Raw genomic sequence first — 20,759 nt, forward strand, 5'->3', positions numbered from 1 at the left:
GCCCATCACAAATATTAACACAATGTTTACAAATCCCATACCAAATGTTATATAACAGATATATAAATTGTATGTCTCTTTCTAGTTGGTGCATTGCAAACATTTGTATAGGGTGGTGCAGATCTAATTATGCAATTGTCATTACGCTATAATTTATTAAGTTTATTACATAGAAAATCACCCGAAAAATCCTGGACCATCGAGAAGTGTGTGAACTGACTATGTGAATCGTTCCCACATAAATCAAAGTCATCCAGACGATCTGCATAATTAGATCTGGACCACCCTGTAGTAATAAAATGCATTCCAACAGATGTGTCATCGCAGTACTCAACGGTAAGTAAACTGCTCCATGGACTCTTTGTGTATTCCTTTGGATGAAGAAATACTATTCCTGTTAGAAAGCTTCCATCTTTGTACGTCTGGCTATTCTAATAGAGGTTTGAGGTGTCGCTGCACTCTTTCACACTCGGGCACCCGCTGGTTAAAGCAGGTTTGGTAACTGATGGATGGACAAGATGAATCCACTTAATCCTGGCTGGCCAGGACTGAGAAGATTGTTTCTTCAGCCTTTCACTTGTAACTCGCACCCTGCGGACATGGACTTGGCTTTTGTAGCTTGTCGCTGGACTTCCTCTAGCACTTTAGAGCAAGGTGAGGCCTCCAAAGTGCACCACTTAAAGAGGAGCATTTGCATTTTAGCGTCTTTTAATTGAGAAAAGTACTTTGTTGTTTGGGAGTTTTGGAGAAATCAAAAGAGACAGTGCGGCCACTTTTGTAATAAATTGTAAAGAAAGCTTGGAGCGTTGCCATCTAGTGTTCCACTGGTGGAAGAACTCAAATCCCAAGAATCTCTGTGGCTGGCCCATCCTTTAACGAGCCCCTTCAAACCACCAGGAACAAGTGGACTTGCATTTGGAGCTCAGAGCTCCAGTAGACTGCAGTGTTACTACTGACGGCTATACATCCAAGTGTCCGCCATATTGGAGCGGTCGAAACCCACTCGTAGCCACATATGTGTGTTGAGATATGCCGAGGTCTCGTGAGAACAGCAGCTGTATTTTTCTTTTTCAGCTCGTTTTTACAAACTACAGTGGAACCTCGGTTCACGAATGTCTCGGTACACTTGGTTTACGACCAAAACGTTCCCCAAACTTTTGTCTCGGTTCACAACCACACACTCGGTATACGAACAAGCCAGTTTCCCTTTTGGTTTGTACATGTTCAGTCTCTCCCTGTGCAGCGAGCGAGCGAGTGCGACACACACACACAGGCAGCGTGAGAGAGAGTTGGACGCATTAAGGTAGGAAGGCAGTTAAAGAATGCACTGTGCTTGGTTTTGTTTTCACTTCTGTTTGTTGCAATGTTATTTTTCTTGGTGGTTTATTAAATTACGGATTTTTTCAAATGTTCATTTTTTTTCCCCGTGCTTAAAACTCATTAAAAAAAGTGGTTTTCACCAGCGGTTGGTAGCGCTATAGCGCAAACTATTGCTGTTATTTTTCTCTGTTGTTCAAGGTTTTGTCAGTGTTATTCAATGTTTTTACATTTAGTTTACTATTACGCTGTGCATTCCATCGTTTGATTAACTATATTTGTGCTTAAAAACTTAAAAAATATATATGTTTACATACAGTTCGTATGGTCTGCAACGGATTAATTGTATTTACATACAATCCTATGGGGGAAATTACTTCGGTTCACAACCAAATCGTTTTACGACCAGAGATTTGGAACGAATTATTCTAACAGCTGCTGGAAGATGGGGCAGTAATGGCTACTGTATGCAAGTATGAAGTCTGGACACTTGAAGTGAAAAGAAATGTGCAGGCAATAAAGGAGCAGCCCTTTAGCATCAAGAACAGGAACGATTTGGGATTCCACTGAACAGCATTGGGTAAGGAGGACATGACTTGTGTGTGTTTGACATCTGAGCAATATAAGAAAATAAACATGAAAAGAGAAAATGATCATAAAAAGAGTCCTCACTGTTTTATTGGAAACACAGGCATGGGGTCGGAGCGGCGGGCACACACCTTTAGAAATCAAGGTAGTTGTCTCTGATGCTGTCGCCTTGGCTTGGGTACAACAGTTATACCCTCCTGATTCTAGGAGTGAAAGTAGCCGCCCAGTGCAGGCCAAGGGTCCAGAGTCCATCCAGGGGGTACAGGCACGGCTGGGGAGGGAGTTGTGTTGGGTAGAGGGGTGCCTCTCCTATTAAGCTTGGGTAGCAGTAGGAAGGCAGGAAGACGTGGAACACAAAGCCAAACACAATGTTGATGCTTGGGATTTGCATTCTGTCAGCTCAGTGCCAGACCATCGATATCACTGGTCAACTCTTCTTCTCTGCTACTTTTTATTAATTAAAAAAGAAAAAAAAGCAGCATCGTTTTACACTATTATTTTCCACAACTCTCACATGATAGCTATTAAAAGACAAGAATAATGTTTGACTTGGAACCGATGAAGTTTGACTGTTCAGCCCACCGACGCCGATTGGCTCATTAAACACGGCAGCCCAACATCCCTTTACGTCACCTTGACGTCGTCTGTATGTTCTCTAGTTATGGACAGTTGGGATGGAGCTCACTAGGACTATAGTTGGAACGGGTCCTCCCTGTATTTTTGGTGCTGACAATAAAAACAGCAGAGGATTGAGCGCTTTAGGTCCATTTTATTGAACAGAAATTGAGTTTGTTTCGAGAGACTGCATCGTTACATTTTATATGTATTAAGATTTACACATAAAATGTCTGCCTTTCAGATCGTTCTATATGAATTAAGATTCAGAAGTAAAATTTCTGTCTTTCAGATGTAGTGAAAAGTCAAGCAAAATGACACCTTTTATTGGCTAACTAAAAAGATTACAATATGCGAGCTTTCGAGGCAACTCAGGCTCCTTCTACAGACAAAATGTAATTCATATTGTGATTATATCTTTCCTGAAGAAGGGGGCCTGAGTTGCCTCGAAAGCTCGCATATTGTAATTTTTTTAGTTAGCCAATAAAAGGTGTCATTTTGCTTGACTTCACTACATTCATAATGGCTAACACAGTACAACACCCTAGCCTTTCAGACAAAAATGTTTTCTTTAACTCCAAAAATAAAATAATGTTTAAGTTCGGACCACGGCAGCAATCTCCAAATACTTGTGCCCCAGTAAAGGAGCTGATGGTCATAAACAGTAAATCATCATCATCATAGTTTGATTTTTTTTTTTAAATTCCTATTACATTCAAGTGAGGGCGGCACGGTGGCACAGTGGGTAGCGCTGCTGCCTCGCAGTAAGGAGACCTGGGTTCACTTCCCGGGTCCTCCCTGTGTGGAGTTTGCATGTTCTCCCCGTGTCTGCGTGGGTTTCCTCCGACAGTCCAAAGACATGCAGGTTAGGTGTGCATGGTATGTGTGTTAACCCTGCGGTGGGCTGGGATTGGCTCCAGCAGACCCCCATGACCCTGTGTTAGGATATAGCTGGTTGGATACTGACTGACTGATTGACATTCAACTGAGTTCACGCTCTGAAATGTCACCTGACTTGGATTGGTCGCCATCAGATGTGGGGTGTCACATGAGGTTGGAGTCACATGTGAAATGTACAGCTCTTTGTTCATTCAAATCCGAAGGAAAGCAGTCATCTAAAAAAAATATATATATATATATTTTGGTGGTGATTAGAATTCAGCGTGCTCTCTTGGCTTAAACATTTTTGGAAGTGAGACTTTCTGCCAAAATTACAGATTCCCTCTAGCAACAATTTGACATGAATGACATCACACACACGTGTTTAAGTAACAAGGGAATATACTTTGAACCTGCCCTGTCCAGTGTGGCCTTTGCATTTAATCTTTACCATGAAATCCCTTTGTGGTTGTGCAGTTTATAGGAGACACCACTGGAATATATACATCTTTAAATTGACGCCACATTCAAATGAGTGAGTGTGCACTTTTATAGTATTTGCGGATATTATTTTGTAGCACTGCAAATGGAAGAATCAAGTAATGCCGTAGATGAATAACTGCTACAAAGGAGCCTTAAAGAAAAAGGCAAACCGAATCAATCTTCCCTGTTTTGATACTCATTTAGTAGTCTTCAGGTTTTCAGTCCTTTTTGTTGAACTGGCCTTTTATTTTCCTATAGTGAGCAGTCCTTCTGCTGCAGGGTTGCCCTTTTCATTTGTGTGACCCTACCCAAATCACTTAACCTGCTTGTACTCCATTTGACATGAAAACAATCTGAAAATGCCGCTCATTTGATGTACCTTGGGATGGAAGTTTCTATAAAATGGTACATTATGAAATATAGGTCGCTTGTGTTTGTATGTCAAAGTGCTTCATGATGGGCTGGCACCAGTTTTGAAACGGCATTGTTGTTTCACGTTTAGCAACTCAGTATATTTGACATCAAACGGATTTGTACTGACAATACACTTTAAGTCAAATCTAATCACTCAAACATTTCTTTAGTTTATCTCCTACTCATATTTTTAAAAAAAACCACAATACTAAAAGGTATCGTCATTTAAAGTCAACAATTAGGACCTGCTTGAGCTCAGAACAGTGAACTAACAGTTCCAGCTTGACTGTGGTAGGACAATAGTGGTTTGTGTAGAAATGGCCTGAATTCTGCAATGAAACATCAAAATAGTTGATTTTTAAGGCATGTGACGGCACTTGACCTGCCTGGGCTCCAATTGGAAAGCTAAAAGAAATGTTACCAATTGTATCATAAATGTTGCAAGTCTCCTTGGGTAAAGGTGTCAGCCAAATGAGTAAATGTAATTTTAAGATGTATCTGATAAATTAAGAACTAGAAGACCCTGAATTAAATCACAAAAGGGGAAAAAACTTATTTTTAGGTGTCCTGACATGTTCTCTGCATTCATATTTGCAGTTTTTGTTAACTTTAAATGATGGTTAAAATGTTTTTCTATGTTTTTTTTTTTTTTTTATGCGTATTTATTTTTTTCCAGGTGTGTTCCTGCTTTCCAGAAACTCAGAACTCTGTGGTATAGCATCTAAAATACTTGGTAATTGTATATTTTTTCAGAATGTTAAAATGTATTCAGAATCAGACAGCCAGCAAAATAAGTTCAAGCTTGTTATGCCTGGAAAAAACATTCTGTTGCGTGACTAAATGCGTGCTTCAAAAAAGTGCCAAGTTTCCCCTCCCACTAAAGACCTCTCTTATGTGACAATGATTATTTGTCCCTGACATTCCTCCGTATAACCGACTGTATATTAATAAAAACTTTGATCATACATACTGTATAAGTCTTAATTAAATGACTTCAATTGGCAAAATAATCATACTGTATTTATACAGCTGAGAACGTTTAACTCTTTGCTTCAGTAAAATCCCCTGAGGTGTGTTGCACATGAGGGTGCGTGCAAGTTTAAGTATTCACATCATTATCTGAACCCCTGAAAATGGTCTTGTGAGTAGCTGGGCTGAGTTATGGTTGCTGAAGTTTCTTCTTTCTCCTCCCAGCACGATTTTTTTCACACCTCACAAATGTTTTCTCCTGAGAGGGTGGGATGTGCATGCCATCTTCACTCTGGGCGCAGAAGGTCATTCTGGAAGAGACAAAAGCACATTTAGGGTGCCTTGGACAGGACTGATGTGTGTGACACCTTTGGACTAAAACAAGATTGTGTTTAATTCCTGGCCCTGTCCCTGTGTGTGGCTTACATGCTGCCTCTGTGTTCTTGTTACGGTTTTCTTGTACATTTTAAAGTGTTTGTTAATAAGTCATGCAGTAGACTTACTTATCTGATCTTATCATTACAGACAAACCAGAAAGCACATTGAAATCTCAAGATGCTGGCCTGCTTACAATGCCAAGGATTAATAAAATAACAGTAGGAGGGCAAACTTTTAGTTACTGAGCCCTGAAGCTGTGGAGTGATCTGCCTGCTACTATAAGAGGTGTCCCATTAGTCTCATCTTTTAAAATAGGCTGAAGACTTACTATTTTGGTCTAGCCTACCCTGACTAGAGCTGCCGATTTGCTGTGCATACTGCATCTGTTTGTTAGTCATTATCAGTGTCACAATATATTAAAACCATCATTAAATCCCCTTCTCTATTCTGTTTCTCTTCTCGGTATTTGATGTGGCATTTGGTGGGACTGCTATACTGCCCGGTGCTCTACTGCATATGGAAGAGTCATCTCAGATAAAAGAGTATTAGAATAATAAGATGGAAAGATTCCCTCATCAGATTGGATGACCAGCACGGACTCCACCATAGAAAATCCAGGACTGGGTAGGTGGTAAGTTGGCCGAGGTCTCCAGGATGGTGACTTGACTTTTTCTTTCTCTTTAACAATTTTAATTTCCACTGTTGTCAGCTGGCCTTAGTTCATTAATTATTTAATGGGCAGCTATGACTGGTGACTGTGTAGCTTTAGAAAAGGTGAATAGTAAACCTATGTAAAATGTATATATTTAATACATTAAAAACAAAAATACAATAGTATATAAGTAAATACACAGTTAAAGATTAGAAAATGAGTTATACTAAACCCATCCATCCATCGATTATTCAACCCGCTATATCCTAACTACAGGGTCACGGGGGTCTGCTGGAGCCAATAGGATCGCCAATTCACCTAACCTGTATGTCTTTGGACTGTGGGAGGAAACCTACGCAGACATGGGAAGAACATGCAAACTCCACGCTGGGAGGACCTGGGAAGCAAACCCAGGTCTGTTATACTAAACCTTCCTGCAAATAACACATTTAGATTTGCCTTCTGTTCAGTTCAGTTTTAAAATGATTAATGCATGCTCTTGAATCCAAACACAATACAATCGGGTCAACCATTAACTGAAATGCATACATTTGCTTAGCTTTAATTTATGAGTTACTTTAAACTGATACAGAAATTGTGAATAGTGAAATGCAATCAATTTGTTAATATATTTTTAAATATGATGCAATAAAACTGAGTCAAAACACAGAATTGCAATGTAATTAACATATAGGATTGCACTTAATTATGGTAAGAATAATTTTCCATAGAAAACATGAAATGAGGAGTGCATAAAAACAATTATAATTGTAGTTTCCTATACTCACACTAAGGTAGTAGCTTTTAGGTAAATGAAGTAGAGAGTAATTTCATTGATTCCTTATTTTGCAGTCACGAATGCATGTTATTTTCAAAAGGTTTTACGTTTCTGATTTTTTGAAATGTACAAAGGAGGGAACCTACTTTTGCTGTGTCTCGCCAGCCTTTACTTGGATTTTCCCCACAGTAAGCTTGGGTCCTTTCTGCTCTGTTATCCATGGCATGATGGTCTGGACTTTGTACCAGATGTTGTCCCATACAGCTGTTCCTTCCCATTTAAATTTAAGAACCATCAATTCCCCAATATCCGTGTCTAGTGTGATCAGAAATGTGTAGGTCTTATTACCCGATATTTCCTCCACCCTGTTAAAAAAAATATGCATTAATTAATATACTGGAATATCTCTCAGTGTAACAAAATGCTTTATAAACAATCAAAATTCAGTAGTCTGTAGTTTGGAGGTAGTGTGGCCACATGAATAAAATAGCCAAGAGCATATAAGAGCGATCAACTAATCAATCACTACATTAAATGTCTGAAATTACTTCACAGCACTAGTGGAGATCCTGCAGTAATGTAGCTGTGTGCTGCTGATGTGAAAAGAGCAATAAATGTGTAGATGCTTTCAACTTGCAGGAAAACAAAGGACTTAAGTGTACTGTCACACTGTGCCAAGCTGAATACGTTTTTACAACAAAGCATGCTGCCGCTTCCTTTAGTAAAAAATGTCATCCATTTTGTAGACTGCAGCATCACAGCCAAGAGATCTCCCGTCTTTATTGCCTGGCTGATGGTCTCTTTATTATTTAAGTTTACACACTGCCACAAACCTTAGGTTGTCAAAAAGGAAATCACATAAAGCTCACATCTCTGTGATTGCGACTCAGTTTCTGGAAGCAAATACAGTATGTATATTTAAACAATATTTGAAATATGAAATGCTCCAATCTTAATTACTGGTTGACAATAATATTACGAACATAAGGGCTTGTGTACAGCAAAATGCTGTTACCGTACTTAACACACAACAGTACATTGTTTAAGGTTTTTCAGTTCTACTGTTAAGGCTCCCAATATTTGAATTCTAAAACAGTGAAATAAAAGGGAATAATTGAAAAAGTGTAAACCTAAATCTCATTAAGTATTAGAAATATGTATTGTGGGTCTGTAGAAATTTCCACCCATACAAAATTTTAGCCAGCCAACAGCATTTTGGTTGTTTATATGGTCATTCCTGACTGAACGCTCGCTGGGCTGTGGCAGTAGCCATGGATAGAGAGAGCCTGAAGTGTAAGTTTCAAAAATTGAAATGATGAATATTGAGAAGAAACATACCAATGAACATTGTATTCACCGAAGTGTGTTGTGAGTCATCCTGATTTACATTAACGTTTGAGATTATAGATGAAGGTCCAAAGGGTAATGGTGTCTAGAGCAATTTTGAAGGAAACATATAAGGTAAATTAAATAGAGTAGGAGTGGAGTGGTCAAGTTAACTTGATCTTTCACTCAAAAGGAGATGGTCAAAAACCAGATGAATATCTAAATCAAAACCTGAAGACTGAAAGATTAAAAAGAACAAAAGATATTGTGTAGAGGTGACGAGAATTTAAGAGAGGTGAATGTGAAGGAAAATATACTCTCGACACTGATCCTTTAGGCACAACTCTAGAGACATTCTAAACTATGCACATTAAACTGTGCCTAAGACATTTGCAGGTTAAGTTGAACATGTAGGACTCAAACCAGTTCATTGCACAAACTGTGGTTTCAAGTTCAAAGAGAAGGCAGAATTACGGAATAGATATGAAAACTGGTTAGGAAAGATGGGGACACACGAGTGAACACTCAAAACATAAATGAATCCAAATAGATGTGGCACACCATTTCTAATACAAAAACATAACCTCCTGGCATTGAGTAACACCATCCAGTTTGTTTTGTATTTCTTTTTTCCATTCATCTTCTAAACCACTATTATGGGTTACAAGGCCATGGGTAACCAGAAGTGTACTCTGACAGCTTCAAGGACAGGGTACAAAGCAACACTTACACTGGCTAATTTAGTATTGTCAATTACCTGCCCATGTTAAGGTTGTGGATTGATGGCAGAATATCCAGAGAAAAATCATGTAGGCAAAAGAAATACCCTGAAAACATCACACTACCAGTGGTCAAGATGGGAAATTAACCCATATCATTAGAGTCTGCGTGGTAGATGCAGCTAGAGTACATGCCAGCAAGAAAAGTTCATTAAAAAATCTAATTCATTGGCATGGATCCTTGAAGATGTCAAGCAGCAGTTAAAGGAACAACATCAACATCATTCCATCCTGCTTTGGCTTTTTTAACATTTTGATCAGTGGCATTATCTAATGCACCGAGATGTCCAAATATTTATACAACATATACAGTATATCACAGTATTACATATAGTCAATGTAATGTAATGTCTGATTTCATTCAACACAGCCATCATAAATCCTATGGGTGTATATTTAGTACTTAGTATAAAATATTTAGTATTTTATGATATTTTGGTAGCTTTAAAGCCAGTGCTCTTCAATCTCGTAATACCATACTGCCACAGATTTAGCTGCTCATTACAGCCAAGGATCATGCGCTAATTAAATTGATATTTGTTTTTTAGTCACAGAGATCGCTGTTTGTCTGATACTCACAATTCAATCGGCAAGTTTTCAATGTCCTCCTTGGTGCCCATTAGTGAAATGGTCAGAGTTGGTTCAGTTTGTTCAATTTGATTGATGAATTGAATCTTGAACTGGTAGTGGTAAACTGTAATGAGAAAGCATGATACAGGCTTCAGTTAAACTTTACCTACAGTATGTGAGGTTTAAAACAAAAGCTGTACGATTTGAAGATTTGAGTTATTTTAGTCTCTGTTTTTCTTTGATATGTTGTGGATGTCACATTATTTATCAATACCTACATAGCATATTCGCAGCACCTCCTGAGTGTGGTGTGGATGTCTTGAACATGGCAGCTTTACTGGATATGAATGTCAGGCAACACACCTGCTTGTCCCTCGGCCGCTTCACCAACCATATCGCCTTGTTTCACCATTTGTAACTCAATGCTACTTTTGGCTAGTTAGTAGAAAGTGAGGATTTTAGAAAGCTTTGTACTCTTTGTATTAAGGTAGAAAGCGATAGTCATGTGGCTTTAATTTCCTTATGTTGGATAATCAACTTCTGATTATTTTTGTCTCCCCTAGACAGCCAAAGTCCCTATAAGTAGAAAGTGTCCAAGATTTTCTTGTCATCTCAGCAGCTGCATGATGTATGTAATACAATACCTTTTAATCAAAAGTATTCACCATCCATTGAACTTCATACACATATATGGTGTTGCAATATAAAAAATTGTAATATATTTGATATTTTCAACTAAAAGCAAAGAAAAGGGCAATCTCAATAACATAGTTCTATAACTCTAACGGATAGCTTAAGCATTTACTACCTCTGTCATGGCACACCTAAATAGATGCTGATCAGTCGGTTATTTTTACAAATGACACAGTTGTCTGTAGGTCACCTGTATAAAATGGAAGCATTTCTTAGCACTTCAAGTTAAAGGTATCTGGCTCTGGAAGGATCTGCAGTTAGCTAGTATCTCCTAACAAAAAGATAAATCAAGAGGGGGAAAAAGAACATTGAGTGCAAATCTGTGGAAAGGTAGCTAGGTATCTGAAAAGCACTTGTTAGTGAAAAGATGACATGATGATTAGTGCTGCTTCCTCACCATTTCAGAGTTCTATTGTATAATTCAGTCCCAGTCACTGGTTGCATGGTGTTTGCATCTTTAGTGTTTATCTATGAAGGTTTTCCTCCTACATCTCAAATATGGCCCTCTGTGAGCAAGTGCTGTGTGTGTGCCCTTTTACAGTTTATCTCCGTGGCATTAAGCACAAGGCAGAAACAGACTGGAATTAGGTGTGTTCAGTAATCGGATGGGCCATTCAGTAGAAGGGTATCGTAACAATCTCTGATGAATAGAGCACCATCAAACACGGAGTATCTGATGTGACGAATAAACTAAGTACTCTATCACATCATCACTTGTGGGATAAATAGGTAATATACTTGAAACTTCTTACTCATTGTACTTTTATTTCTTAAATTATAGTATTTTATAATTACTTTAGTAGTATTTTGTTAGCAACTATTTTATGTTTATTTTAAGGTAATTTGTATTGCGATTTTTTTTTTGTAAAGCTTATTGAGCTGCATTAAATGTACTGTACGAAATGTACTCCATAAATAAATTTATTATTATTACTACTAGGCAGGAAACCACTAAGAGGCTCATAGTATTTTAAAGGAATTAAAGTCTTCCTTTGCTGAATTGGACAAATTGTGCTTATTCGAGTCTTAATTCTGGTTGGCATGGAGAAAGTCATAAAACAAAAGCCAAAGTTCTGAGCAATCTTGTATGTGGGTGAATGTTTACCTTCCAGGAACCAAACACAAAGAGCCAACACACTAAAGTACCTTGCCTTTTTAACTCTCATAGAGGTCCACAGCTCAGACCTAATCTAATCTCAGACAATCTTAATTTTTAGCCTATTTCTCATTTACCTTTTCTGTCAAAAGTTCTTGAACTGTTGTAGCCTCCCAATTAACGAATCACTTAACCTCTAATAAACTGATGAGACCCTTTCAGTCTGATTTCAGGGCACATCTCAGCTGTAAAACTGTTCTATTTTAGGTAATTAATGATTTGCTTATGCCAGCAGAGCCTGGACAAACCAGCATATTAATTTTGTTAGATCTTAGTGCAGCATTTGACACCATTAGACATGACATTCTACTGTCCAGAATGGAGAACATGCTGGATGTTTCTGGTACTGCCCTCCAGTGGTTTAAGTTCTATCTGACTGACAGGCAGGTGTTTGTTAGTCTTGGCAACAGCATATCCAGCTCAGCGCCAGTCACACAAGGAGTTTCCTTGGGGCTCGGTCCTCTGCTCTTCTGTATCTTTGTTTCCCCTTGACCATATTATTTGTACCTTTTGGTCTGGGTTATCATTTTTATGCAGATGATACTCAACTCTGTTTCAATGTTAAAAGTGAAACTTCATCAGAGCTTTCTCAGTTCACAACTTGCCTTAGTGCAGTCAAAACCTGGATGGAGCAGAACTCTTTAAAATTAAAACTTAAAGAAAAACTCCTGCAAATTGGCACTAAAGAGCACCTTAAGAAAATGAGCACCTTCTCAATCACTCATGATGGAGATCTCATCAGACCTTCTTTTAATGCAAAGAATCTTGGTGTCAACTTTGATTCCTCCCTTTCTTGTTCCACCCCCATAAACTACATTAAGACTCTTTCTTATTTTCATCTCCATAACATATGCTGTGTTCGCTCATTCCTCTCTTATTCTAATGCTGAGAAACTTGTCCATGCTTTTATCATATCCTGCATTGATTATCCCTACTGGCACCTGTCCCTTTCAAACGGCTCCATCTAATTCAAAACTCTGCTGCAAGAGTCCTTACATGAACCAGCAACAACGAGCACATAACACCCATCTTGCTTCACCTCCACTAGCTTCCTTTGTCTTACAGAATGGAATATAACATTTTATTATTAACTGATAAAGCTTTAAATGGCCTTGCATCAATGACCTTCTCCATCACTCTGCTCCTGTTTGCCCACTAAGGTCCTCTGATTCTGGCAATCTTGTTGTGCCCCACACTAACCTGCACTCTGTGGGTGACAGGGCCTTTAGCTGTATAGCACACAGACTTTGGTATAACCTCCCTAAATTAATTAAATCACCAGACTCCATTCACTCCTTTAAAAAGCAACTTAAACAATCACCTGTTCAGGACATTCTGCCCATTCGTTCAGTTTACCTCTCTGTCCAAATCATTCTCAGGATGATTTGTGTGTGTGTGTGTGTGTAATATTACAAATGATGTTATTTGTTCAGGCTTTTGTTTTAGTATTGAATTTAGTATTTTAATCTGGTTTATTATTTGTATTCTATTTAATGCTTTGTATCTCCTGTATTTATCTGTTTAGTATTCTATGCAGAAATATTTGTACCCAATGTTACATACAGTATACCCTGCTGTTTAAATAAGCACCTTGAGCATGAGAATGGCGCTGTATAAATAAAATGTGTTGTTATTATTATTATTATTCAGTCATATTGCAATAAGGGTATCGCGCGAGAATGAAGTTGCTTCTGTTGACCGTGGGAAGTGTCATTCCATTAATGCACAAGTCATCTGCATGATGCTACTGTACTCGTTGACTGGCTTGCTGGTAAGGTAAATAGCCAGTACTGTTCAATATTTCTGCAATCGTGTCATTATATGTCCCATGTAATAGTGACTAACCGCTCAGTTGCTGGTGCCTTCTGCCTTTCCTTGATCCAAGAGGGTAGAGATTTGTAGTAATGCCATACATGACTTGGCATACTCAGTTGTGGGGCAAAATCAGATACACTTGAATGCAGGTGACAGGGTCATGTTGTGTCAGGTGGGGAGGCTGATATACCAGCCAATGAAGTTCTGCAGCATCGTGATTGCACAGGTATGAGATTGATTAGTATGCTCCATATACAGGTATGTTTGTTTCAAGGCAGCAACCAGGTGAAGTTTAAGGGGCATTCATGTATGCACATTTACAAGATGATAGTGATTTATAATGGGTAAACTGTATAGAAATTTGTGAATGCAAGGTTTTACAAATCAGATTTTTTTTATTTTGCTGTACACATGCTTTCATGCTCAAATCCACACAAAAGTTTATAAATGAGACTTCCAGGTATGATCCTGAATCTGCAGATGAATTACTGAGCCATTGGGTTGGGAAAAGTGTAGGCATTCTTGAGCGAGTCTTTAGATACAAACCTAGAACAAGTCAAGTCAAGTTGGGAAGCATGCACTGGTACAGTGCGTTGCCGCACCCACTACAAGATAAAACAACTCGGGATCCCGGTTTGCAAAAGTGCTGCCGTGCAGCGGTCGACTCCTCAGCACCACACCAATTCCAATCCCCAACAGACCTGACCCCATTGGCTCTCCAACGGTTTTGCCTCTTCCAGAGATGGGGCTCCCAAGGGCTTTCCCCCATCCCCTTCGTGATGCTAGCAGCCTTCCTATGGGCGGCTGCAGCAGAGCTACTCCCGTGGAGAGCAAAAAGGAGTCCTTTCTGTTGTCTTGGAGCTGTGTGAAGTTTTTTGGCTGGAGTGCCAATCCTGCCACCACCCCCCATGATTTCTCTGTAAATTGGAGGACCGCTTGCAGGGCCGGATGCAGTTTAACGTCATATCCAGGACAAAAACCTAGAAAGCTTTTAAAAAAACCAACAACTCTTATTTCGTAAGGAGAGAAAGTCAAATGCTTCAGGCACCATTTATTTTCTGTTTTCATTTGTAATTAATTCATAAGGATCTACAATGGAAAAATATACCCAGTTTAATACAATTGTTCACAATAGAATATGAAATGGTCATTATATAAAGGCTGGGTAATTATTTTTGATGAACTGCTTGTGTTTGTATATGTGTGTGTATTTTAATCCACCCATCTATTTTCTCAGCCCACTTCTTTAAGGGTTGTAAAGTGCTAGGTCATTTCAGGGAACACTCATGCTTAACACCCACAGTCTACTTACATTGGACCAATTTAAAATGAGAATTATATTACCTGAAGAGAACCCACACGGACACGAGGGACCACATGCATCATCCACGCAGACTTACCCACCCTGTTATCTGAAACCCATTCTCTTGGAGCTGAGAGGCAGTGCACTATTTTTATTCAATTTTTTTAAATGTTTTGATTAGTTTCCTTTAGTTTGTACTTAACAGAAAAATAAACTGAATTTAAATTGCTTTTAAATTCCCTGAGGAAAGCATGTCTGAAATCTTTCTGATGATATCTCTGATACATGACTCAGGATGTCTGTTACTTAGGTAATAGGCTGTGCATTTACATATTCTTTAAAAAAGATGAATAGCAGAATTCGGCTTTGATTTGATTATATGATTAGTTCAATGCATCAGGTGAATGGAAACATGATCAGGAGGTGTAAAATCAATACAAGTAAATTATAAGTACATGTGCATCTGTAGAAGGTTAATGTTAACAACTGAGCCATCCTGTTTAGATACATTTAGTAGTGCAAGTTTTTTGTACGAATCTGACCTTTATATGGCATTCTGGAGCGAGTCTTCAGATATAGTCTCTTGCTTGCCCCAGTCCGAACCTTTTTGATGTTGTAGCCCAATGTGTTGCAACGGTTCTTCCGGCAATCGAGACAGATTCCTTTATCAAAGGAGTTATTGTCATTGCACCAGTATGCAACACTCTGCTTGTCTTCATTCAGCAGGGAGTCGATAAACAGGTGTACAGACCTCTCATGAGCACACTTGACGCTTTGTTGAAAACCTGTTATGTTAAAAAGGTTAAGTATTTAATAAATATCTTATTAACCTGTACATAGTCCATATCCCATGCACCCTTAAAAAACAAACAAAAAAAGCTTGAATCTATAACATTAATTCAGGACAGCCTTCCTATGGTGATGAAGAAGGATAAGGAGTTTTTTTTACATTCATATGAAAATTAACTACAAAAAAGGTTCTAAAGTGATCTCAATAGTCAGTTGTCTTTTTATTTGTACTGTCCTCAAAGTAGACAGCCTTTAGTGTATGTCTATTGTTCTCTATAGCTGTAAATATTTTTTTATTTTTGTATCCAGTGGTCCTCTAGTTAAAGATCCTGCCTAACAGGTCCCTGCATCCTGGATTAATGCCATAGCCCTGCTGCTCTGTGTGTGGAGTTTGCACCTTCTCCTTTTGTCAGCTTTGGTTTTCCTTGAGTATTCAGATTTCAACCACATCTCTGATATGCACATTTGGTTAATTGGTAACTTTAAATTACTTGAGCATGACTGTTGTGGGTATGTGTATGATCATGGTCTGCAGTGAACTGGTATATCATTCAGTATTGGATCTTGTCTTGCTGCTAAGATATAATAGATTACTACTCTATCTGATATTGTATTGAAATAGGCAGACTCAGAAAAGCTGATGAACAAAATGTGTGCGTTCTCTAGCAAATGTATATGTCTTGTACATTGACTCACTCATGCACATCTCCATATTAATTTATAACAGGGAAATTCTGAGCTCCTAGTTGGCATAATGTGCATCTCTGTAATAAGAGCAAAACAGTGTAGGACTCCTTAAGAAAAAAGAAAAAAAAATCCATGCATGAAAAGGAAATGCAACCTCCACATAAATAGTGACCAGGCTGGGATTAAAACTCAAAATTCTCTGGGGAAGTGACAGGCTGCAGTACTAACCACTGCAACACTCTGTCTCTTACATTATTGTAATTCATTTTCAAAGCTATTTAATAAGTAACAGTAAATGTTCAAAAGCACCAACAGTACAGACTAGCCAGGCCGTGACTTACTCTAATGCATGAGGCCTTCAGATTAGATAGGAGAGTGCAGCAATTACAAAAATAAAGTTTCAGTACTCTATGCAGACTTTGACTCTTTCTGCTAGTCTGAATAAATACATTTACAAACAAATATAAGATTCTAGAATACTTTAATTCCTGTCTGTACTGGACTGGATTTCATTTTCAAACCAGCATGTTGTTCTTGGTTTTGTTATTTTCTACCAATTTATAGTTGAGGCATAAATTAAGCGTTCCATTTCTGCACTCTAACACTTTACAAGCACCTTCTACTATTAACTATTTGGTGGGATGGATCATGGGCGGTTTCAAAAGTAAACTATGGGTTTGCATAATATAAGTATTAATAAGAATCCAGACGCTGTCCTAACGGCATCAGATGCAAAGCAGAACTAACCACTAATCAGTGATGTGATGCCAGTTCATTATGCTGGATATCCGTGCGCACTTGCTCTTATTGAAAAGTATACCTAGCTTACAGATCTTTGTATGCAGGAAGAAACAGGACTACTCAAAACAAAGGGAGAATGTGCTGGAACATTATAAATTATACAAATCAAGATACATTAACAAAGTTGGAAAGATCAGTTGTGGCATGAGTCCCAACAGTCTTTTCAAATTTGGTAGATAATAAAGGGTAATTCTGCAGTTTGCATGGTACTGTACTCAGTAGATTTTATAAACAGAAATTAATATATCTGTGAATTTTATTTTACCTAATTACTTCCATTTAGAATCTCCTCTGATGTGTTTTTCACTGCTTTTATGTATTCATTTGCATTTTTGCTAGACATATGTTAGTTAAACCTACACTACAGTCTTCTCTTTTCGCTTAACGTCTAAAAACTGGTTGTTACATTTGTATACCTCTGTTATTTCAAATAAGGTCATAAGCATGCAAAAAGATCACATCTTGTCCTACTTTGCCTTTGGCTCTCTATATTGGGGTGCCCTCTACTGGTGAAAACATACAATATCAATACTCGCGTCTTCAAATTATTGGATTCAGTTACTCTTATTCCTTAGGGTAAAATCTCTAAACAAGCAACCCTTACTCTCTAAAGTATCTTTCTGTAGACAACAAATCACTTTACATATGCAGATCAATAGAATAAATGTTTACATACGTATGTCAGTATGTGTGTGTATATTGTATATTTATTATTTTTTTCATTTCAGTTAGACCACAGTGAGTGAGTGACAGGTGTGCATTAAACAATCACCCCTGATGTTCAGAAGTCTAGTTCATGAAGTGGGAGATTACTGAGTAATCAACATTGAAGCAAATTTGTTGCAGGATAAGTAAATTAAACCAGTCTGTATGCATTTTACCTTACACACCAAGACACATTGCCAGCTCTATAAATCAGGCTTTATATTGTGCCTTTTACTGTGGTAGCCATACTTGTACAGTTGCTTCTGCAATTTTTTTATCCTTAATCCATTGGACACATAGTAATCAATTAATCCAACATTATAGTGTTGCTTTCATTGTAACTACCATACATTGTACCAGGCAGTATTAGAATTTATATTTCTATGTTATGTGAGTAAGGAGGTTGGACAGAGTGAATGAGTGGTGGGGACTGACTAGGTGACACCATACTGTGCACTCCACTCTTTTAAATACTGAATTAGGTGTTGCTACCTGGCTAAAGGGACGCACAGTATAGACAAAGTAAAAGTACTTAATACACTGAAGTGTTTTTTTTTAATCTAAAGAAATTTGCCAATCATAATGCAGGGTAACACTTGTTTTCATATTACTGCACAGAAAGTAATCACAAATAAAAAAAAAAAACCTTTCTGAGGGCATTGGGAGTGGAGATTGAAATAGCAGATGTGTGCATTACTGTTCAACTTCGTAATCTATTCTTTGATATTTTCCAAAGAGAATATCCCTTTTAATCACTGCTAATGCACCAATACCTTACTAAAGAAACTTCATTTTTTAAGTTATTATGCACACCCCCTCCTTTTCTTTACAACCATATGAGAACACACTTGATAAAAATAAAAAACAGTCTGAGATCCAGAGTCTATTATTCTAACCTGCTTGCCCCAAGCTGAAAAATTTCCTTACCCAGAAGCCCATACTGTGAGAGGTGTTCAAATACATCCTTTATGTGGCAGCCAGGCTGGAAAGTGCCTCCGTTTGGGTAAAAGTCATAATGGGCCACTGGCTGCTTTATTCCAACACTCAGACCCATATGTTGTTGAGTGAATGTGTGAATAGCATCTACAAAGTTGGCATCATCAGGAGAGAGACGATCTGTGTAGGACATTCCCTCAAAGAGTGGGCCAGCAGGGTCTAGACCTGGAAGGAAACAAACACTTTAATCAAAGCTGCAATGTGACATGAAGGCCAAAAAGAAAAAAACACATATCAATTCTATACCATCGGTGGAAAGACTTTCCAGAATTAAATGTAAACTCAAACTTGGCTTTGTCTCATATTTCAACATGTTCAAGAATGTTTTTACTTCATGCATTTTACAGCCACCATTAATCAAGCAGCTGTCCTGAAATTCACAGTACCTTCCTCCACCCCACCTACTTCTTGAATCTTAGTAGGATGTTCTCTGGACTAGTGGGCAACATAAATACAGGGAGATTTCCCCACCTCTCGGTGAGAACTGGACTTAAAAATCAATCAATGTGAAAGGCTGGAAAGTATAAACTGATTATGCTGGTGGAGAATCTAATGTCAATAATATCACCAAAATGATTAGTTGTTACTAACCACATTTGTGAAGCAAAAACATTTAAATCCAATTCTCACAAAAATGACAATTTGAAATCACCTTTCTTCTTAACCAGTAAGTCTGAGGATGTGGGAGGAAAAACCATGGAAACACAGGGGTATGTGTAATCTTCACATGAACAAAGACCGCATGTGTGGCAGCAGGATCTGTGATATATCCACTACATCATCATACTATCCAAATTCTGATTTTTATTTCTCTCACTTAGCATCCACACATTGTGAGTAGATCTAAATTTAGTGTTTTGTTCACTTCCTAGGAAATTCAAAAACATGGAGAACAACTGGTAATGTTTTTTTGAGTCATTAATTAAAATGGAACATCTCGATGGATATGAGAACAAAACAGTGTTTGACATGATTTTGCTTATAGAATTGTTTACCAAACAGGCTTGTTGTGTCTGCCACACATCTATCTAGTTCTGATAAAAGGAAAACCAGACACACGACAAAGGCAACATATACTATAAATGCAGTGATATCATGCATGAAACTTCTCTTGCATAAGATAAACAACATGATTTAGAGCAGTGGTGTCCAACTCCAGTCCTGGTGGGCCACAGTGGCTGCCAGTTTTCATTCTAACCCCTTTCCTAATCAGCGAGTACTATTCACTGCTAATTAACTTATTTTCCTTCATTTTCCTAGCCCTGTTTTTAAAGATTCAGTCCTCTGAATTGATTTGTTTCTTCATTAAATGGCAGCCAAACAGAAATGAGATATGAAACAACCCAATAGATGACCAGCTAAATTGGAACATCAAACTCCAGCCAATTTCACTCCAACCAGTTTATATTAAGAAGCCAATTCTTGCTGTTAATTAAAGCTGTTATTGAATATCATGACTTGTTGCTGCTTTCATTCTGCCACAGCAGACTATTGATTTGCTGTTTTTTCTAAGACTGCCGTCAAGATGTTTTGGTGACCTGAGCAGACCAACATGACTGAGACCTTCACCTTTCTTTATTTTCAGGTGAGCTGGTCATGTGATGGCTTGTTTTGTGTCTCATTATTGTTTGGTTGCTCATTAACGAAAAACAAACAACTAAGGGGTCTAAGTCAATGTTTAATTGATGTTGATTAAAACGAAGGCAATACAAGTGAATCCGTGGCAAAAATGACTATTTAAGAAGATGGTTAGAAGGAAAACCTGCAGCCACTGTGGCCCACCGGGACCGGAGTTGGATGCCCCTGATTTAGAGGAATACTGTACTTTGAATGTCTGCTGTCAGGCATAAATTATACTTCTTCATCTGGCAAATCCATTCATTAACTGTTATTACTTAAATTTAAGATTGTTCAAATTTACTGAATATTCCCAAATTTTACAGTTCTTCTGATGCTGCTGCCCTCATGTTCTGCTTGCTGTGCTTCCTTTCTGGACTTAGACATGTTGGTTGCTTTGCTTTATGTGACATTGTTAGCCGTATTCCTGACAGAGGTGCTATGTAAGC

General features: G+C 38.1%; 1 protein-coding gene across 1 annotated transcript in view; it reads right to left on the minus strand.

Moving 5' to 3' along the window:
* Nucleotides 1–3,475: 3,475 nt before the first annotated feature.
* Nucleotides 3,476–20,759, minus strand: part of lipca (lipase, hepatic a) — a 39,203-nt gene continuing 21,919 nt past the window's right edge. Inside the window, exons 6-10 of the mRNA XM_039770222.1 lie at nucleotides 18,625–18,858; nucleotides 15,258–15,500; nucleotides 9,758–9,872; nucleotides 7,220–7,438; nucleotides 3,476–5,576 (exon numbers count right to left, since the gene is read on the minus strand). Of these exons, the coding sequence (XP_039626156.1) occupies nucleotides 5,456–5,576; nucleotides 7,220–7,438; nucleotides 9,758–9,872; nucleotides 15,258–15,500; nucleotides 18,625–18,858 (932 nt within the window). The 3' untranslated portion in view covers nucleotides 3,476–5,455. The remainder of the gene's footprint in view (nucleotides 5,577–7,219; nucleotides 7,439–9,757; nucleotides 9,873–15,257; nucleotides 15,501–18,624; nucleotides 18,859–20,759) is intronic.

Source organism: Polypterus senegalus, chromosome 12, assembly GCF_016835505.1.
Source record: "Polypterus senegalus isolate Bchr_013 chromosome 12, ASM1683550v1, whole genome shotgun sequence".
NCBI lineage: Eukaryota > Metazoa > Chordata > Cladistia > Polypteriformes > Polypteridae > Polypterus > Polypterus senegalus.